Below are 23003 nucleotides of genomic sequence, written 5' to 3' on the forward strand. Positions count from 1 at the left end.
CTTTTAGAGAAATAAACCATTTACACATATACCAAATCTTGTCTATATTTTAACCTTTAACTAAAAAGATTTGAATTATAAATACAAGATATATATATATATATATATATATATATACTTTTTACATATACACATCTCTCTCTTTCTCTCTTTGAATTACAAATTTACAATATAATGGCTGAATTCAAAGATTTTAGATTCCTCTTCGTCTTTTGCATGCTCATCTTGTGTGGATCGCTCGTTTTTATCTACTTTGTAGCAGTGCAAGATCGTAAAGAACATGAGCGTATCAGAAATTATGTCCCGGATATTATATACCATCTATGGATTTCACGGTCCTTAATCTAACGGCAGCTAGTCTAAGTGTTAAATGGGATTTAGTCATCAGGATCCCTCCAGATCTTCCTGGTTACTTTATGTGTCTCCAAGGATTTTTTTCAGACTTTTATACTTCATAAAGGTGTTACTATCGCTAATTCATCTTTAGAGAGGTTACATTTTAAAAAAAAAAAAAATTCTATAATCTTTTTGTTTTTTGTTTCCTTAAAACGATTTAACTTCTTTGCTCACATATCTTTTTTTGCTAAACTTCGTTTTTTTCTATGTTCGATCAGTTACAATCTGATACTAAAGTGGGCTCAGCTGCTTAATACGTCATTGGTTGCTTCCGAGAGAGATATGGACAGTGCGGTTGCGAAAGACATTACGGAGGATCTCAAGGAAAAAAGAGACATGCGCGCGATCTGGGAGGAAGTTGAATTATACTTGCATGTGATGAGAAACCGTGCTGCGGTTTGAGCCTGGCTCTCAATGGAAGGCAACTGCGTTTGAAAACAACGCTCCTATTTGCCATTATATATGTTCGCTAAGTATTTATTGTTTAATTGCAAATGATTGATCTTTACTACTTCATCTTTTCCTTATTAACCTAATTCCTAGAAAAAAGTCGACTTTTTGTCCTTTTCAGTTTTCTATACATTTTTTAATAGTTTTTGAAGATAAATTATAGAATTTTTAAAAAATTATTGATCATTATTAGTTTAGAGTTATAGAAAATTGTTAATCACAAAAATAATGCAATTATAGTTGTTTTCAATATGTGTGAATATTTCTTTAAAATGTATTAATAAGAAACAATGGTAGTGATTTACGACTGGCGATAGTTAATTCTTACAGATATATCTAATTTAGATTTTAACCTACCCAAACAAAATTTTGGACTGAACGGCTTCGAATATCTGAACAATCATGCATAATCTAATCAAATTTGACTCTGAAGGAAATATGTCATATTCTCTACCCAAATTTTATATATTAGTATATAATGTTACGGCATAGAGAACACAAACACACAAAAAACATATTTGGAACGCGCCAAGCAAACGCTTTAATCAATCTTATAAAAACTCTGGTTTCTTACAAGACTTTCTTGAAACTAAGCTCAATCTCCTATCTATCTATCACAACACCCTGTGTAGATCTAAAAGAGTATAACCCACACCCACCTTCAAAACTTTTTGTATTTGATTGAAGGTTTACAAATCTCACAATCTTTATCCCACGAGTGCTAACTCTTTTTACAGCTAGCCCTCGTTACTTTATAACCTCACAAACAATCTCTAACCTAGATCTTTGTGTATCCTAACTAAAAGGAAATATTCATTATTCCTAAGACAATATCTTCTCTTATCTCTTCTTATCAAATATACTCTCAATATCTTCGAGTATATCTTGATCTCTTATTCCTTCCTTCTCACGCATCTTGTCATCGTGTCCACAATATTTCTCTACGTCTGCACGTCATGCCACGTCAGCCTATTAGTCCTCTGGGACACTTCACAGCTACCTGTTACCTTCAGAGATCTGTTGCACTTTCATATAAGTTTTAAAATTAACAAATTAGTCTAAAATTAAATCTTAATCCTCTAAAATTTAAACCAAAGCTCAAAAATATATACCCTAATTTAACGAAAACCCTATAATCTTAAGCATAGAAACCAAAAAATTATACACGCAAAATTTGTAGTTTATTAATTTGAAGGAATTAGTTTATTGTAAGATCTTTTAAAGCATTTTTCTGAATTGTGGATATATAGCTATTAACGTATAAGGAGTAGTTTTTTTTTGGTATATAAAAGAAAAAGAGGAAAAAAAAAACCCAAAAAAAGGAGAGAAAATCGAATCGTTATGTTAACAAAAAGATTGTCTTTAACGTACGTAATATTACGTCTCTTTATAATCATCATCATCATGTAATTTGTGTAAAAACCTAAACCTTTCGACTTTTTTTGTGTATGTCTTTTTGTATCTGCCTATTACCGCACGTGTAAGGTAACATGTCCATCAACACTTGTGTATCGGCGAACTTTGATCGATCCACTTCACTTTATCTTCTTTTTATTTCTATAGTTGAGTTCTTGGATCAAAAATACAAACTAAGTTAGCTTAGTTCTAACTGGATCTGATGCTCGTTTGTGTTTTTGGTCGTAATTGGGATGATTTTGAGTTTGATTCTTTGGATCTTGAATTTGCAATTGATTTTCATTGTTATAATGTTGTTAATATTTGAATTTTTACATTGATCTGTTTATTCTTTCTTTGAATAAGCTCTTGCCACTTTCAAAACCATGGTTGCAAATAAGAAGCTAACTACAAGTGACGCACTTGCTTTCGTCCGTCTTGTAAAGACTCAGTATCAAGATAACCGTGAAATATACGATAGATTTCTTAAGGTCATGAAGGACTACAGAGCTCAGAGGTATTTTTTTTTTTTTTCTCCCTTATAATGTTGGTTCTACTTTGACTCTTTCATTGGTTTATATGTATATATATTATTTTTTTATTGTAGAGTTGATACTCGTGTTCTCATATCAAGAGTGAAAGAACTCTTCAAAGGGCAACCAGAGATACTCTTAGCTTTCAATGTATTCTTGCCAATGGGTTACGAGATAACACTGATCAAAGATGATAAACATCCACCAAAGAAGTCTACTGCTCACTTTGACGATGCTTTTCATTTTGTCAACAGGGTCAAGGTAGTTGTGAATATCCGACTAGTAGATAGGATTTACAGTTTAATTTTGATTAGTTTGTAAAAAGGTTTTGATCCAAAATAATCTAGAAAGCTACATGTAAAAAATAGTTCGAAACCTTTTTAATCTATCAAAATTAGAGATATTCATAATCTTGATGCACTCTAGAGTTAAATATTTTTAATGTTTTAAGATTTAAAATCTTTCTGGTGTAAGGCATAGTCTTGTGTAAACATTTTGCATTACTTCATTTAGATTTACTCTATTGCGGTATATATTTTTTTATATCTACCAGAAATTATATTTTTCTTTTTCTGTGTGTTTTTTTTTATTTAGATTTATCTCTCTTTCTAACTTTACTATCGTTTTATCTCTATAGTCAAGATTTGAGAACGATAAAACATTCGACTCATTTTTAGAAGTTTTGAACACATATAAAAAGAAAAACAAGAGCGTTGCTGAACTCTACAATGAGGTATGCATATGTAATACAGTATGTGCTTCGCTATGTTTTTTTGTCTTCTTCCATATTTTCTCGTATTGGATTTAATGATATATCTAACTTTTGCAGGTGGCTATCCTTTTTCGAGGCCATCAAGACTTGCTTGAGGAATTCCATCACTTTCTTCCTCGTTGTGGATGAATGTTTTTGGTTCGAGTCTCTTCTATATGCTTTCATCTTGACTCAAGTAATGGGCATTATCATTAGTTTGTTGCTGAACTGGTAAAACTAGTACTCTATTTTACAAGTTTTTTATACTATTAATTTAAACAGAATATATTATACATTATATATATATATATATATATATCAATATTACTTACACAAATATGCCTAACACAAGTTCCATACGAGTTTGGTACATTCACAATAAGTTTATCGTATGGTATATCAATTTAATTCAGTAAAAAGAATTGTATCCTTACTTAATTTCAATATATTGAACTAAGTATTTTAATTTATTGACATATCATATGACTAAATTAAGTATAGGTTAAAGTTATTTTTTTTTTGTTATATAGTACATATATACTATCTTAGAGTAGAAAGAGTCCCAAACATAAGAGGAGTTGAAAACACACTTGTTTTCTCAATCGTACTTGAAGTTGTATTAAATCTCGTGTCATACTTGATTTCAATCATACTTAGGGCATTAATTTACGATCTTTAACATTACTAGCTAAACTCTCTCATCATCTTTTTGCACTCCAAAAAATACTCATTGTCTCTTTTCAATCAATCGCTCGGAATGGCATACCAAGAACCGCACAGTCGTACATGGGCAAAGGTCGTCTTCTGGCTCTTGATTATTTTCATATTTGTCGTTGTTATTGGGACTATTGTTTATATAGGCATAGAAGAATTAGTTTCTATGGATTCACGGTGCACAATATTACAGAGACTCGTCTTAATGTAAAGTGAGATTTGTCTATAAGGATCCCGGATGATCTTGCTCCTCTTTATATAAGTCTTCAAGGAGATGTTCAAGCTTCCTTGCTTTACAAGAATGTCACTCTGGTTACCTCCCCACAAAAGTAAGCAAATTTTTTCCTCCTATATATATTTTTTTTTACTTAAAAGGTTTTGAATTCTTTAAATTTGTTGTCTTTTCGGAACTAATTGAACTCTTCTATATGATCAGATACTACAATCTCGAGCTCTACAATCCAAAGATTCTTAAGGTTTCAGGTCTTGTTTCTGATGATGATATCAGCAGTTCGATTGCAAAAGACATTATAGAAGATATAAAAGAGAAGAAAGAAGTGCAGTTCGCATCGCGGTTTTCTCTAACTGATTGCAGAAAAGAGATGCCGCGAGTCATGAGCTATGTGTGTGATGAAGTCACCTTGAGTTTTGAACCTGGATCAGAGATGAAGGCGCAAGTGTTTGGGAAACATCCAAACTGCAAGTATATCTGACGAAAGTCCGTCCATGTCATCACCAATTCATTGTTTTTTCTTTTCATCAACAGTTTATTGTTAGGTATTTGTGAAATAAAGGCTTTGTCGAATCATAGATTTGGTTTTTAATCATCTAGATGTTGTCAGATTTCTGATAGAGTTTGAAATATATCTTATATAATATGAGAAGGTTTTTCTTAACTTTTGCTATGAAGATGACACTTGGCGTGTTATATATCTGACACTTGTATTTTGTTGTTGTTTGGGCCTAATTAACTAAATTCACTTGTGACTCTCAACATTTCCTTTTTCCCTTCTTCAATCACAACCAATTGTAGATCCTTCCCATCTAAAGCCATCATTTATCAGTTTGTAGTTACAAGGAAAAAAAACTGGTTATAGTTTATTTTGAAATCATAATTATGAGTTTCAATCTTATGTATGATTCATGGACAATAAAAGATTCTAAATTATGTACAAATTGTTGTAAAAGTAAGAGACAAGGTTGGGTTCTCTTCTTCTTATTAATATTGAATCAATCAAATAGAGGTTACATATATATAGTAGTGACAAAGGCTAAAACCTAAACCGACTAGGAAATAGGAAATAGGCCATGGGCCATGGGCCATGGGCCATAGGCCATGGGCCATCGGCCATGGGCCATCGGCCATGGGCCATCGGCCATGGGCCATCGGCCATGGGCCTTACACACCAAGACATGTAATGGGCCGGTTATGGAAGTCCACTCCAAGTGTTTTACAACACTCTCCCTTGGATGACATAACCGTGCCGATGCTAAGGGATCAGCGCAATACGCTTGGGGGTGCTGCTTCATTAAAACCTTACCAGTAAAACCCATTGGGACAAAACCATAGTGAAGGAAAAAGAGTACAACACGCATTGCTCCCCCTGTTCTAAGCATCACTGTAAATCCTTAAGCCTCCGCATTCCAATCTGGTGCGCGAGCTTCTTGAACGTTGATGTCGGTAGTGACTTGGTGAAGAGATCGGCTGAGTTGTCGCATTATTGAACTTGTACCACTCGAACTTCTCCGGCCTTTTGTAACTCGTGTGTGAAGAAGAACTTGGGTAAAATGTGCTTCGTCCGATCTCCCTTGATGTAGCCTTCCTTAAGCTGTGCGATGCAGGCCGTATTGTCTTCATAGAGAACCGTAGGCTCCTTATCGTCAGCCATGCCACAATCTGATCGGATGTGCTGAGTCATTGACCTCAACCACACACATTCACGGATGGCTTCATGCATTGCTAAGATTTCGGAATGATTAGATGATGTAGCTGCAATGGTCTGCTTCATAGAACGCCACGAAGTAGCTGTACCACCGTATGTGAACACATAGCCGGTTTGTGACCTAGCATTGTGCGGATCCGATAGATAATCTGCATCAGCAAAACCAACTAAATCTTCTTTGTTATGGTTAGTATAAAATAAACCCAAATCTAATGTTCCTTGTAGGTAACATAATATATGTTTAATACCATCCCAGTGCCTATGGGTCGGACAAAAGCTAAATCTAGCTAGGAGGTTTACGGCAAAACAAATGTCTGGTCTAGTGTGGCTAGCCAAGAACATTAACGCTCCTATAGCACTGAGATATGGCACTTCCGGACCGAGAACTTCTTCATCGGCCTTCTTTGGACCAAATGGATCTTTATCCAAATCAAGGCTCCTCACAACCATCGGGCTAGTCAATGGGTGAGCTTGGTCCATATTAAACCTCTTGAGTACCTTTTCAGTAGATGCACAAGGATTTCATCATTTATGTACTCAAGTTGCAATCCCAAACAGAATCTTGTCTTGCCTAGGTCTTTCATCTCGAATTCTTTCTTTAGATATTCGACTGTTTGGGTGATTTCCCTAGAGGTTCCTAGGATATACAAATCATCCACATATACTGCTATTATGACAAACCCTTTGTTTGCAAACTTCTTTATAAATATACATGGACTGATGGGATCACTCTTATAGCCCTCTTTGGCTAGTTACTCACTTAACCTATTGTACCACATTCGCCCACTTTGTTTCAGTCCATAAAGGGATTTGTTTAGCCTTATGCAGTATTGTTCTCGAGAACCGCTCTTATCTTTGAGCTCAATACCCTCTGGTAATCTCATATAAATCTCATTTTCCAGTGGACCATATAAGTATGCGGTTACAACATCCATTAACCGCAAATCCAGTTTTTCTCTTATAGCCAGACTTATTAGATACCTAAAAGTCGTTGCATCCATCACAGGGGAGTAAATCTCCTCATAATCTATTCCTTGTCTTTGACAGAATCCTTGTGCCACAAGCCGTGCCTTATATCTCACGATTTCATTATTCTCATTTCTCTTTCTTACAAAGACCCACTTATGTCCAACTGGTTTTATATTGAATGGTGTCCTTAAGATCAGACCAAACACATTCCTCTTTTTTAAAGAGTTTAACTCCACGTCAATGGCTTCTTTCCATTTTAACCAATCTTTACTTTGAGTGCACTCTAATATATACGTGGGTTCATGATCCTCATTTATCTTAAGTGCTACATTATATGCAAATATTTCATTAATGTCGACATCTTTACGGTTCCATTGTATTCCAGACATGATATAATTAATTGCGATCTCATTATTATCAATACCTTCAGGACCTTGAGGTTCAGCATCCCAAACCTCATTCAGTGCCTTAGGATTTTCCGCGGCCATGTTTGTTATTTCCTTAACCTTGGTTTGATTTGCACCTTTCTTAGATTTCTGAGGGTTCTTATCTTTGGAACCTAATGATCTACCTCGTTTCAAACGGGTCTTAGACTCTGTAGCAACTTGCTTATTGTGTTCCTTCAGAACATCAATACGTACTGGTGCATTACAAGCTGGTATGTATGATTTAGTTACTCTCTATGGGTCAGCAAAGGAATCTGGCAATTGTATAGCTAGCTTTTGCAAATGAATAATCTTTTGGACCTCTGCATCACAGGCTAGAGTCCAAGGATCTTTCCAATTAAAGGATGTTTGATTCCATGAAATTTCTTTGACCAGCTTGTTATTCTCTCCACCCAACAAAGGAAATTTGGATTTAGCAAACTGACAATCCGCGTATCTGGCCTTAAATAAATCACCCGTAGTTGGCTCAAGATACTTAATAATGGTGGGAGAATCATATCCAACATATATTCCCATCCTCCTCTGAGGTCCCATTTTAGTTCTCTGTGGTGGAGCAATCGGTACATAAACGGCACACCCGAATGCTTAAATGGGATGTGTCTGGCTCATGACCCGTTAATAGTTGGGATGGTGAATACTTATGTTCACTAGATGGACTGATGCGTATTAATTCAGCTGCATGTAATACTGTGTGTCCCCAAGCCAACACAGGAAGCTTTGACCTCATAAGCAATGGTCGAGCAATCAATTGAATACGTTTAATGAAGGATTCAGCTAATCCATTTTGTGTATGGACATGTGCCACAGGATGTTCCACACTTACCCCCATGGACATAATGTATTCATTAAACGCTTGGGATGTAAATTCACCAACATTATCTAGACGTATAGTCTTAAGTGGAAAATCTGGATAGTGGGCTCTTAGCCGTATTATCTGGGCCAGCAATCTAGCAAACGTAAGGTTTCTAGTTGACAATAGACAAACATGTGACCATCTGGTCGATGCGTCGATTAGAACCATAAAGTATCTAAACGTCCCACATGGTGGGTGTATTGGTCCACAGATATCTCCTTGTATCCTTTCCAGAAAATGCAAAGTTTCTTTATTTACTTTTGCTGGTGATGGCCTTATAATAAGTTTCCCTTGTGCACATGCTACACATGTGAGATGTTTAGGGATAACTTTCCTCTCTTTAAGAGTGTGCCCATTTGAATTCATTATAAGTTTGCGCATCATGTTAGAACCCGGATGGCCAAGCCGGTCATGCCATAAGGTGAACTGTTCATTGAACATTTTGTTCATTGCCAAGTTAGCCTCTATCATATTAATCTTAGCATGGTAAATACTAGTGGCTAGTGCAGGTATAGTCTCTAGGAATTTCTTATGTCCTTGGGTGATTTCTGTAATTTCTAGAAACTCTTTGTCTCCTTCACCCTTTGTCTCAACATGGAAACCATTCAAATGAATGTCCTTAAAGCTCAATAAATTTTTCCTTGAGCTGAGTGAATACAAGGCATCACATATTTCAAGATGTGTGCCGTTAGGTAGCAAAATATTAGCCTGGCCGTAGCAAAATATTAGCCTGGCCGTAAACTAAACCCGCAATCGTACTAACATTGGCACTTTTCATAATGAGATTAATAAAATATCTCTTATCCTTCAAAATTGTGTGGCTGGATCCACTGTCCACCACAAGTATGTTCTTGTCCTCGGCTATTTCTATTATAGACAAGAATTTATGTTTTAAACTTTAAAGTAATAAAACAAGCAAATATATTGAAGGAAATAAATAATTTGAATTTAAACCAAAATAATTATCCAAAATAATAATCCAATCAAATGAAAAACATAAAACCACAAAATTAAATTAAAATAACATTTGAGTTTAATTATCCTCTCCTAAACAATCGGAGGTTTCATACTCTAGTTGGTCATCATTCTCATAGTCGAAATCCCCTTCACCATCGAGATGAACCAAGTTAGCTTCCGGATTTTTCTTTAGACTTTCTTGATAGAGATCAATTAGGTGCTTAGGAGTTCTGCATGTCTTAAGCCAGTGGTTCTCCATATCACATCTATGGCAAGTGGACTTGGTCTTAAATTGTGGTTTAAATTGTCCACGGCCCCTTCCCCGGCCACGACCGAAGCCGAATCAGTTTCCACAGCCAAGACCACCACGTCCTTGATAGGTCCCACGACCAGGACCACCACGTCGACCTCCTCCACGGCCACGGCCATACTTGTCCCTATGGACATAGTTGGACTCCTTAGTCTCTTTCGGCTCTTTAGACTCTTGAGGGTTTTTCTTTGCCAAATCAACCTTGTGAGCTTCTGGTAGTGGAGCAGTACCAGGAGGTCTCAATGCACTATTCATCATCAATAGCTCATTGTTTTGCTCAGCAAGTAGCAAACAAGAGATGAGGTCCGCATATGTCTTAAACCCCTTTTCACGATACTATTGTTGAAGCAGTATGTTATTGGAGTGAAAGGTAGAGAATGTCTTCTCTAGCAGATCCTTCTCAGTAACCTCAATACCACACAACCTTAAAATTGACACTATCTTAAATAGTGTTGAATTGTACTCGTCCATGGACTTAAAATCCTGGATCCTTAGGTTTTTCCAATCGAATTGAGCCTTCGGTAGGAGCACCGTCTTTTGGTGTCCATATCTGCTTTTCAGCCCTGTCAAAAGGTCAAGAGGATCTTCAATGGTGAGGTACTGGTCCTTGAGACTCTCAGCAAGGTGGTGGCGTATATACATAATCGCCTTATACTTGTCCTTTTCAGAACAGTCAGAATCTTCCTCAATGCACTCGCATAAATCCTTTGATTTCAGATGGATCTTAGTGTCCAAAGTCCATCGCAAGTAGTTGTCTCCAGAAACATTAAGGGCAGCATAGGAGAGGTTGTTGAGCTTTGCCATCTGCATAATACAGAACAAAACATCCGTTTAGCATGCGGTATTTAAGACCGAACCATGCAACAATTTAGGACATGCGGTATTTGAGACCAAACCATGCCAATCACTTAGGACCATGCGGTATTTAAGACCGATCCATGCCTTAATTATACACTCAAATTTCGTGGCTTATGTATGCATGCAAAGACAACAATCCTAGATAGATACTAGCATGCAAAGATTTCCTTTTTCTTAAATAGTTTTGAGTTTTAGTAATTTTCCTTTTACTAGATTTGACTTTCTTTTCTTAACATTAGATAACAACAAAGTTTTTTAGGAATTATTTCTTAGAAGTTAATAATTATAATTAATTTAGAAGTTATCCAAATTTATTTTATGCAAACACATAATAATTTCCTATTTTAAATTCTTAGCATTTAGGGTTTGAATTTCTCAAACACCTAAATCGGATTTAATCCTTAGAACAATTAGTTTAAATTTTCTTCTATGAATTTCGGATTTGATAGTTTAGTTCTAGGGTTCTTATGCAACAAACAATCAATTCAAACAACCCTAAATTTTTAATCTTAAGCAATTTGGATTTTAGGTTTTAGTTCTAAGGTTTTATGCAATGAAATTCTCAAACAATCAAACAATCATGATCGGATTTTAGTCATAGTATAAACAGTTCAATTGCAATCAATCTAAACAACCTATAACAACCGATTTTAAAGTTTTAAGTTATAGGGTTTAGGATTTTCGAAACTTATAAACTTGTTTGTTTGATTGTGTACTTGTAGGTTTATAGTTCCAATAGATTTAAGGATCAAGTTTGATTTATGGGTTCTAAAGAGGTTTGATTTTATTTACCTTCCACCGATTTGGGGTTGAACGGATTTGAACCGGAAGCTAAAGACCTCGGTTGTACCTTGAGCTGATCCACGAACCTCGGCCTAGATAGAGGAAGAAATCACGAACAGGAGCTGCTTCAAGAACAGGAACAGATCTCCAAACACTCCTTTGATCATGAACAGGAACAGATCTCCGAACACTCCTTTGATCACGAACAGGAACTAGCCGCGAACACTGATGGAAACTGATCGCTGGACTTGGACGAACAAGGAATAAAAGCGGCGGTGGTTTTAGGGTTTTTTAGGGTAAGGGTTTTTCTCAGCTGGCTTTAGAGCTTCGTGCTGATAACGTGTTGTAAAAGTAAGAGACAAGGTTGTGTTCTCTTCTTCTTATTAATATTGAATCAATCAAATAGAGGTTACATATATACAGTAGTGACAAAGGCTAAAACCTTAACCGACTAAGAAACAGGAAATAGGCCATGGGCCATCGGCCATGGGCCATCGGCCATGGGCCTTACACACCAAGACATGTAATGGGCCGGTTATGGAAGTCCACTCCAAGTGTCTTACAACACAAATGTATTTTTGGGTTTCAATCTTATAAATGATTCATGGGAAGAAAGGATTCTAAATTATGTTAGATTGTGGGATGGTTATGTGTTCTCAAAAATCTCTTATAAATTCATAAATTTTTGGTTCAAATTTAAATTTTGGGTTTCCATTCTTGGGTTTAGTTTCTGGCCTTTAATCTTATATAATCTAATGGTAAGATGTTTTATGTAAGTAATTTTATAATTGCTTACTTATTTATTCCTCATTAGAGATCTTACCAATTTGTTTTCCAAAAAAATTAGAATTCAATCCCTAATAACTCTTCTTTTAAAACAATTTTTTCAGTCATTAGGTTCCTATCAAATATAACATATTTTTATATATCTTTCCAATTTGCAATAGATATTTTTGAATAAGTTTTTTTAATATATTTTTGTAAAAAGTTATCATGTTTGTTGTTAGCATTAATACTACATAGACAAAAATTATGTGAGAATGTTTGACAAATATATTTATTCATTAGAGTTTTTATGTATGCTTTTCCTAATCTCCATGGGCCGGTCCTTTTATTTTATATGCCCTACGCCAATTTCTTTTTTAAAACTATTTTTATTATTATAATTCAAATCATATAAAAAAGTAAATATAAAAAAATAAATAAAATAGTTTCTATGTTCATAAACCAAAATATGTTCGTTTTGCTTGCTCATAATTTCTGTCTTTTCAATGATTATATGTTCATTAAAATATATATACGAAAATAAATATTATATTGCTTAACCACTCATTATTATTTTATGGAAATTTTTTTATTAGAGTTTTAAATTTCTTTCTCGAGATTAAATTATACTTTAAAACTCATTAAAAACAAGTGTAATCTAATGCTCATTCACTCATTAATCTAATGCTCATTCACCAACAATTCAAAAAATGAGATAGTTTTCACATAAAACTAATAAAACTTCATCGGTAAATATATTATTTTCTTAAATAAAACTTGAACTTATAATTTCTTTGGAACTTAAAAAAAAGAAATCTAAGAACAACTGAACTTCTAATTTTTTACTTTTTTCATACATAATATACCTAAAACTTTTGGTGTAAAATATGCCCCAAATTTTTTGATACCCTAATCCTTGACTTCACTTGCTTTGTATATGGGTGCGGCCTTGAACCATGTTTTATTTTAATTGCGGTTCACGTGTTTGTTGGTTGTGTTAATACAGAACCAACAATATGTTGAACATGTTAGGTTTTGTTCCTTTCTTATATTTTAGAATCTCTATTTTTTTTTCTTTTGGATATTTATGTGGTAAAGCAGGCTAAAAATAATCTTATTCGATAGATGCATATGAGTCTCTCCACTGTAAATTTACCACATAAATATCCAAAAGATATATATATTAAACCAAATATATATATATATATATATATTTCAAACTATTATAAAAAGGAAATTGTGTTACTATGTTTAAAAAATCATGTTATTAAAGTAAGCTAATAAGAAGCTACAATTTCTCAAATTACTAAAATTCAAAAACAATGTAGGCTAAACCCGTGCATAGCACGGGATGACTTTTAGTATCTATATATCCTAACAAAGCTTCATAATATTACTTATTATATTTGTATTGTCCTTTAATTTCGATAAGGCATTTTCATTTTTGTTTTTGTTTTTAGTTGATAAAGTAGGGCAATTCTTCGGATATTATCTTCGAAATTTGGTTAAATGCTAGCCAAACTTCTTTCGTTTTCAGCAGAAAAAGTTTTACTTATACGTATTGTGGAGCAAACCAGATCAATTTACTTCAGAGCTTTCTAAGTTTAAGGAGCTAATAAAATAAAAATCAAACTCAAAGACCTTTATTGCTTAACTATATAGACCTAGCTTTGGATTTGTATATAGAGTACGTATTTTAAAAATTGAAAGAGTTCATATAGGAGAACTTGGAAACTACTGGGACATATATTAGATTATGCGTTAAATATAAGTGTTAAGTCCTAAGTTAGTAGAAAAGTAGTGGGATATATATTAGACTATGCTATGAATATATGTGATTTAAACTAGATTTTAACTCGGTCACCACGATTCTATATTTTTAGTTATTTATAATTTTTTTAATTTAGGTTGTATGTTGTGTTTGTTTGTGAGAATTTTAGGTTTTTTTTTTGTATCGAAATTTATTTATTTTCCTGGGCATTTTTGTGTGTGAAATTGAATGCGTCAAATTTTTAGTGAGATGGTAGAGAGTTTTTTAAAAAACTTGTTTGCATCTTTATAAGTATACCTTATTGATTTGGTAGAGAGATTTAGAGAAATTTTAAGAAACTTATAGATATTATTATCTATTTTATGAAAATAATACTTAATTAGTTTCGTCAATTTACCATATTTACTTATTGAATTTTTTGCAATCTTGTAGGAATTAACAATGCAAATAAAAATAGAAATAAGCATAAGTACAAAAGTATAACACAAAAATTTACTTCAAAATTTTTAATAAATTCTGATTTATTATTTAATATAATATTATATGACATTTTTTATCCTACTAAATTAATTGGGAATTAAAAATATAAAAATAACCTTATAAAGTATAAAAAATAACAGTGTCATGTCATTAGTGTTAAATAATCATTAATTTTCACAAAACAAATATTTTCTCTCTCTTATTAATTATACACAAAATTACTAAATATTTTTTTAAAAAAAACCAATCAGAATTTCAGAAAGTAAGATTTTATAGATTTGGAAGATTTTGTTAAGATCTTAAATTATGATTCTCCAATCCTGTTTCTTTTATTTTGTTAACAAATTGTTTTGAATTATTATATAATACATATGATTAATAAACATGTATAATTATCATTCATCGAGATCTCAATGAGGCCATGGAAAGCATGAACCGTACTGCCTGCTCAACATTTCCACTTTTGCAAGATGAGCTTAATTACAAAGGCATACAAGGATGAAGAGAAACATTGGAAGCAAAAAAGCATGAACCAATGGTTGGCTGAAGGTGATGCAAACACAAATTTCTTTCATGCGTGTGCAAAAACAAGATCATCACAAAATACCATAAATTCCATAGTTGATGCTAATGGTACCATCTTTAACAGTACAACTGAAATTGGTGATCACACACAGCAATATTTTACTGACATGTTTACATCAACTGGACATCAAGTTTCTACACACGATTTTGCTAATTTTATTCTAACTGTAACTGATGAAACAAATGCCGAGTTGATCAAGAATTTCACTGATCAGGAAATATATGAAGTTATATGTTTAATCGGGGAGGACAAAACCCCTGAACCAAATGGTTTAACAGCTAGATTCTACAAACAATGTTGGGCAACGGTTGGTAACCATGTGATACATGAAGTAAAACCTATGTAGTAAAAGCTTTCTTTGAAAAATCTAACATGAAACCGAGCATTAATCATACAAACATTTGTATGATACCAAAGATTGATCACCCTGAGACTCTATCAGATTACCGCCCAATAGCGCTCTGCAATGTTTTATATAAGATCATTTTAAAATGTATAGTCAAACGGCTTAAGTCTCATCTCAATGGCATAGTCTCGGACGCGCAAGCTGCTTTTATTCCGAGGAGAATAATTCAAGATAATGTTTTGATTGCACATGAAGTTATGCATTCATTGAAGGTTCGCAATCGAGTTTCTAAAGCATATATTGCACTAAAAATAGATGTTAGCAAAGCTTATGTCAAAGTGGAGTGGAATTTTCTAGAAACTAAAATGATATTATTTGGATTATGTGATAAATGGATCAAATGGATAATGGCAGTTGTGCAGTCAGTCAAATATTCAGTTCTAATAAATGGAGCTCCATATGGAATTATACATCCAACAAGAATAATTCGACAAAGTGATCCTTTATCACCATATCTCTTTATCCTATATTCTGATATACTAAGCCATCTTATAAGATCAAAATCCCTTGACGGTGATATTAGAGGTGTTTGTATTGGCAATGGTGTTCCGAGAATAACACATATGCAATTCACAGATGATTCGTTTTTCTTTTGTCAAGAAAATAAAAAGAATTTTCAAGCCTTAAAGGATGTGTGATAAAAATATTCTAGGTATACGGTTCAACTCAGGTCAGATAAAAATATTCTAGGTATACCTAATCATGGAGGCGGAGGCAAGTATCTAGTACTTCCTGAGCAATTTGGTCGAAAGAAAAAAAATATTTGATTATATTTTGGAACGTGTAAAGAAAAGAACTTCTAATTGGAGTACAAGATACCTTTCTCCTGTCGGCAAAGAGATCATGCTTTAATCAGTGGTGTTATCGATTCCAGTCTACGCGATGTCCTGTTTTAAGCTACCTAAGGGTTTTACTTCGGACATTGAATCTTTGCTCATGAACTTCTAGTGGGAGAAAAGTCAACATCACAGTGGCATACCCTGGATTGCTTGGATGAAATTACAACATTCAAAAAAGAAGGAAGGACTAGGATTTAGAGACTTGGATAAATTCAATGATGCTTTACTTGCAAAACAAGCATGGTGTCTTATACAATATTCAAATTATCTTTTTGCTTGCATCATGAAAGCTCGGTACTTCAAAGATGAGTGAATAACCACGTTTTTGTCACCAACAATCGTGACTAAAAATTTATTTGTCACGAATTAATCACTAAATTAATTAGTAACAATTTCGTGACCATTTAACCACGAAATAATCACGAATATAGCACGTGATAATATTTGTCACAAAATAGTCACGAATGATTGAGTGACTAAATAGACACGATAGTATTAGTGGCTAGACCGTGACTCCTACTAATCACTAAAAATTTTTGTGGCCCATTCACTGAACTGTCCATCCAATCACCGGAAAACTGTGATGGCTATACAGTAGATTTTCGTAGCTAAATGGTGACTAAAGCTTTGCCACTAATTTTTTTCTGGTACTTTTGTGGCTATCCTATCAAATTATGTGTATTATATTTTATTATATCAGAAAATTAGTGTTACTAAATCATATAGAAATTAATATCAATAAATCAGAAATTTTTGTCAAAATTCATTAAAATTAAATAATTCTTTTAAACAAATTTCACTTGGTTTGGGTGGACTAACCCAAATAATTTCCCACCATCCCAGCAGTTAATTTCTCACAACTCCACCAATTAATTTAGTTTCCCTGCTAGATGAAAATTTTGGCTAAATAGTAATTTTAAGGGTATTATAATATACTACTTTTTCTCCTTCTTCGTTTATATCACCACCACACTTAGAAAAAAGAAGCTAAAATTAAAAACCCTAACGCCTCTTCTTGTTCTCCCTTGAAGCTGCTGTCCCTAATCTAAAACCAGGTCCGACTGATCTCTTCCTTGACGAACGGCAATGACTCTCTCTGGCCGTCATCGCCCACAGTCCTCCGAGTCAGGTCCAGCAGGTAATTGACGGTGTCTCTTCTCCTTCTTCTTTTTCTTCTTCTTCTTTTTTCTTCTGATTGGAGAAGTATTCCCTAATTACCAGTTATGTCTCTTTCCCTATTTGTCTCCTTGCTCTATTTCTCTCTTTCTCTAAGGCTGCTTAGATCTTTTGTTTTTGTTTCTGTCTAGGGTTTTCTACGGATTTGATTTGTTCATATTGTTGTTTTTGTTTTGATTTTATCACGTTTTCAACTCAGATGATGTTTAGATATGTTTGATTTTGAATTTTAAACATAAATAAGTGTTCGATTTTTGTATTATAACTTTACTTATGTATTTGCTTTAATTAGATGTAATTAATTTTGTAATTGTTTCTGAGCTTTTACTCATTTCAATGTCTTACGAACATGCTTATGTGGGTTCGGATTTGTTGATGTCGATTTTTAACTTGGCTTTGTTCTATGTTTAAATTTTACTCAACTTTGTGGATTTTTTTTTATTTGTGCTTCTAATTGCAAGATCTGCAATGTAGATTGATGACACCAGGAGACACACACAAGCGCATCAGCAAAAAGAAGAGGGCAAATCAGAGACCCATGTACATTGGCGAGGCTGAGTAGGACACTCTAGTGGAGTACTGGGAAACAGAACCAGAAAAGAAGAAGAGAAAGAATGCTGGAAACCACTTATCTAATCATGATGGCATAGGGGTTCACAAGCATTGTGTATGTCCTCGACGTTTTTTGCAGATTGAGCATGAGATGGTAAGTGTTATACTTCTCGTATGTTATTATTTACTTTAATATATGTACTAATGTTTCCACTTTGTTTTTATAGATGATTGATTCTGGTTTGGATGAAGCACCAGCCTTCACTGATCTTGTGCGGAGGACACACTGACGCAAAGATGTAATTTTCACGGAAGTGCTGATCTCTGTTTTGGAGAATAACTTCAAGCGACTCAACACCAATGTTTATGGTTATAGACGAGCTGGTTGCATCACGACAAGCTCTTATTCTGTTCATGTAGTCTCTTGGAGTTAGACAACCCTCTGTTGCTGCTACTCCTGCTACAACTTCTGCTTCTGCTTCTGATGCAGATTCTACAACTGCTGCACCTACTCCAGGTTCAAACCAAGACAACTTAGATGCCTGATGTGCATCATTAGATATTTAAATTATAAGCTATGATGTTTATAGCTTTTATGTTAAACTTTCGAACAGTTAGACTTTTATTTTGTAAGTCTTTTTGGTAATATGTAAGACAAGAAGAACAATTATTTAGTAAGCTCTTTTGGTAATATGTAAGATAAGATTACTTATGATTATGTTAAAATATTGCTATTTGATTTCATGTTTTCTGAATTTAGCTTTTCGTTGCAGATTTTTATTTTAAAAATTAATCTTTTTTTTGCAAACAATCAGCCACGAAACTATGGTTATTTTTGTAGTTTTGGAGCTACTAACTTCGTCACGAATGTTCATAAAATTAGTGGCTAGGCTTAGTCACGAATTAATTGTGGTTGCTTCGTAGCTACTGGAAGCCACGAAGTAATAGTGATAGTTTCATAGCTAAGATTAGCCACAAATCATGAGTAACAAATTCGTGACTTCATAGCCATGAAAAGTCACGACAATAATTTAGTTACGAGGCTATATCTACGATTTTTTTTTGTGACTATTCGTGACTTTTTTGACTTATAGCCACGAATAATTAGGCTCAGCCACGAATTCTTTGGTGGGTATACATGTTTTTTTACTAGTGATATTAGATGCTACACCCCAAAAAAATCAATCATATGGATGGTCTTCACTTCTTGTTGGTCTCGACCTAATGAAAAAAGGATCATGATTCATTGTAGGGGATGTAAGACTATTCGAATAGGAAGAGATAATTTCATTGATTCTCATCCCCCACGTCCTATTATTCCACAAACTGGCTACCAAAATATAAAACTTGAAGATTTGATTGTCAAAAATGGTATGTTTCAGTCTTGGGATTCTCAGAAAATAACAGACGTGATCGTTCCAGAGGATTGTGAACCACTCAAACAACTTAACCTCTCAATGATTGAAAAAAATGACAACCTTATCTGGAATTATACTCACTCAGGTGTCTAATCTGTCACTTATGGTTATTGGTTTCTAACTCATGATCCAACTACAATTCGCCCTCCGCCTATCCCTTTTAAATTTTTGGAGAATCACTACTTCCCTTTTGAATTTTTGGAGAATCTGGAAGGCTAGAAATAATCTGGTGTTCAATGGTTTTCGAGAGAGTATTTCTAAAACTATATTGATGGCTCAAGCGGAAACAAACAATTAAATTTGTATTATTAATAATACTCTAAACCCGAAACAAGACCACTTTCAATCTGGCCGAGCATCATGGACACCTCCTGAGTCCCCTTTGGTGAAATGTAACTTTGATGCATGTTTCAATAACCAAAATTCAACAACAACAAGTGGATGGACTATTAGAAACTATTTAGGTGATCCACTGATGTGATAATGAGACCATCCAAGACGACGCTTGATTCTTGCTTAACACGAACGATGTCAAAGATAAACTCTTCCAGCCAAACTACTATTTGGGATACATTCTCACCTCATCTAGAGTATATCTCGATGGGGAATCAGTCCAATCAGAGTTCGTTTGAAGGAGTTATTCATTTTACAAATCAGGTGAATTCATGGCTACGCGATTTGGACCTACGAGCATTCGACGGAGGATTCCAACCAGGTCAGAAGGATTCAAGGTATACACCAAACTGTTCTGGAATCTTGATCCATTGCAAAACCACGGAGAATTGGAATCACCTTAATATTAGTTCATATGTGAAAGATATGGATATTTCAAGTCAATGGATCTATCTTAGTCCCAGTTTTGCGTCTGAGCAAAAGACCGTGTTACACAGACCAACTCAGAAACAGTTTCGGTACAAAACCACTTGTAGGAGGTTAATGAATCTCTTATGTTTCCAACAAGCTCAGAAAGAGAAGGTTTGGCCCACGAAATACAAAGATACACTTCATTTGCCAAAGGAAGTCAATCTAGTTTTACACTTGAAGAGCTTTAGGTCCAATTGGTTTAGGACCTTCCAGAATTACGTATGGCAACCAGAAGCTGTTTCTACTAAGTCCAGGATGAAGCAAAGATACAAACCATATTGTTTCTCATCAGCAAGTTGGATCAAAGAGTAAATATCAAAGAAGATTCAGGAAACATTTAATGGGTCAATTCAAGATCTTATGGCCAAAGAGAGCATGGGAAAAACTATTGGGAATGATACCTATCAAGTCCAGCCCACTTTGAGCCTAATTCAAATCCAAGAAAGCCCAAAATAATCACTTTGTTTTGTGGTCAAAGAGGAGTGACGAAAATTGAGTTCAACTCACCTTGGGAAGGACACCTTGGGAAGACAAAGTTCAACATTTGAATCTTCATTAAACTATCTATCTTTATTGTGTTTTAGTTTCAAGAATAATACTTGGCTTTGTGACCAAATTTTCTATCTCTATATAAACTCATTTAATCTCATTTGAGAATCATTAACCAATTTTCCTTTTCATTTTAGAGTCCATCTCTTTGTTCTTTGTCTAGAACATTTCTTTGTTTCTTGGTGTGTAATATCCAAGCAACAGCCTCCTTTTGCTGGACTAGTGTGTCATATCTAGCAGTGATTGGAGTTGGGAATATCAGCAGCCTTCCGCAATTGTTATGCGACCCCTCAATCCATCAAATCTCCCTTGTTGCACCTTGCAACTTGGCGAGTTTCTATCCTTTTTAGTCCAGCTGAGTGATCCTCGAATTTTAGCTTATCATCCACTAGTATGGGGAGCAGCAACTTTACATCATGCGGCATCATCTCTGATTGCAGAATCAAAGGCTCTCTTATTGGCTATGCAATAAACTTGGATTAGGGGTTATACATTTGTAATCTTTGAAGGCAACTGTGAAGGTTTAATCAATACACTGTTAGGAAAGGTTAAGTATGCAGCATTAACAAATTTACTTTTAGATATTCAGTTATGGGCTTCAAAATTTAATTATATCTCCTTTAAATTTACCAAAAGAAATTGTAATAACTAATAATGTTGCTCATTGTTTAGCTAATCAAGGCTGTCTTGTAATGGATTATTATGCTGATTATGTAACTATTCCTCACTGGCTACAAGAAACTAAGGGGGTGTATTCAATCTAATATATAGAGAAAAAGATGTGTATTTTAATTTCCACTTTGGCGGGTGGTAAAACTAAGGGGGGGGGGGGTGTATTCAATCTAATATTCCAAGTGATTTGAGTTTTCATAAGATTTTAAATGATTTTGATGATTTTAGGGAAGTTGATATTATTTATTGTAATTTTTTTTTTCAAATTCCACCTAAAACCATGATATTTTGGATTTATGCATTTTTAGTTTTTAACTAAACAAATCCTCTCAAATCCTCTAGAATTCTCAAAAATCATTAAAATTCAATCCAGAAACTGTTTTGAATAACATTAGATTTTAAAGTAAATTTTTAAATCAGCACTTCAATAAAAATAGATTTTTAAATTATCAGTTCAATAACAATGAATTTTAATAGACTTTTTAAAATCAATGATTATATAACATCGGATTTTTATAATCATAGCAATATATAACGTTATATATCATCGTTCGCCCTAGCCGTCTCTCCTCTCTGGCACAACCGCCGAGGTTCTCTTCTCCAGCGGCGCCGAGTCCGATCGGCGTCGCTGGGACCTGTTTTCTTCATCTTTGCTGCCTCCTTTTCCCTTGTAGTATGTGTAGTCTAGTTTCAGCTCTATCGAAGGTCTTCAGAGATCCCAGATCTCACCTCCGCCCATGCGTCAGCTTCAACCACCCTCTTCTCCTCCGCTTCTAATAAGTCTCCTCGTTGAGTTTATCCCATCGAGTTCCCAACCCCCAGGTACCGCTACCAAGATCCATAAGAGTCCCTCTAGGCCCAGTTTCCATCTGTCTCACCGCCTCCTCTTGTCGTTAACATCAACATCTTTCCGCTCCTCGGATCTAGATTTTCTCACCAAGTGTTGTGCTTGGATGCAGCTGGCCGGAAGCTTTGTTTTGACGCTGGAACCGGTGAACTTTCTGACGATGAAACCTTCATCCTTGACGACCTCTGCTTCTCCTTCGGCAACCCTTTGCTCCAGGTTTAATCTCCATCTTATCTCGAAACCTTGGAAGATAGTTTCCCTTGGATACACTATAAGTCATTCCTGACCTGGAAGAGCCATAGATCCGTGAGCTTTAACTTCATATCAAGGCCATATCGGCTAGTATTAGTGTATCCTGCTTGTTCAAGTCGAGTTATACTCGGTAGCAAATCCCTAGTTACTTCGATTTTTCTTGAATCTCCTTTGTGTCAAGGCCAGTTGAATAGCTTGGTTTGGATGTTTGCACTGCTGTTCTTTGTTAGTGAATCTGAGCCAATCAGATTAACTCTATTGCTTGCTTTCCCTGAACCTTTATCCTTCATATCACCAAGAGCTCATGTGACAACCCGTCTCACGGACCCCACTAGCCCACCGCTAGCTGCCCCAACGGACCGTCTGTGGACCCCGCTAGCCCACCGCTAGCCGCCCAAATAAAGTCCAAGCTGGCCCTGCAGGACATCAATCCTAATCCATCACTTTGGATATACCAATCTACCAGTA

At 34.7% G+C, this 23003-nt stretch overlaps 2 protein-coding genes, 1 long non-coding RNA gene and 2 pseudogenes across 3 annotated transcripts; 4 read left to right on the plus strand and 1 right to left on the minus strand.

The window, feature by feature from the left end:
• Positions 1-174: 174 nt before the first annotated feature.
• On the plus strand, positions 175-898 carry LOC147925762 (uncharacterized; annotated as a pseudogene).
• A 1729-nt stretch (positions 899-2627) lies between these two features.
• LOC104750854 (paired amphipathic helix protein Sin3-like 1) lies at positions 2628-3685 on the plus strand. Its single transcript, XM_010472700.3, has 4 exons — positions 2628-2758; positions 2849-3035; positions 3412-3507; positions 3604-3685. Exons 1-4 carry the CDS (start codon positions 2628-2630, stop codon positions 3673-3675), a joined length of 486 nt encoding a protein of 161 aa, XP_010471002.2. The 3' UTR covers positions 3676-3685.
• Positions 3686-4282: 597 nt separating this feature from the next.
• Positions 4283-4952, plus strand: LOC147925763 (uncharacterized). Its single transcript, XM_087492761.1, has 3 exons — positions 4283-4416; positions 4470-4568; positions 4676-4952. Exons 1-3 carry the CDS (start codon positions 4283-4285, stop codon positions 4950-4952), a joined length of 510 nt encoding a protein of 169 aa, XP_087348887.1.
• A 4531-nt stretch (positions 4953-9483) lies between these two features.
• Positions 9484-10521, minus strand: LOC147925764 (uncharacterized; annotated as a pseudogene).
• Positions 10522-17123: 6602 nt separating this feature from the next.
• On the plus strand, positions 17124-18677 carry LOC109129661 (uncharacterized). Its single transcript, XR_015583691.1, has 3 exons — positions 17124-17343; positions 17856-18087; positions 18161-18677. It is a non-coding gene; the product is annotated as an uncharacterized LOC109129661 (long non-coding RNA).
• The last annotated feature ends 4326 nt before the right edge of the window (positions 18678-23003 follow it).

This window comes from Camelina sativa, chromosome 16 (assembly GCF_030686135.1).
Source record: "Camelina sativa cultivar CO46 ecotype springtype chromosome 16, ASM3068613v1".
Taxonomy (NCBI): domain Eukaryota; kingdom Viridiplantae; phylum Streptophyta; class Magnoliopsida; order Brassicales; family Brassicaceae; genus Camelina; species Camelina sativa.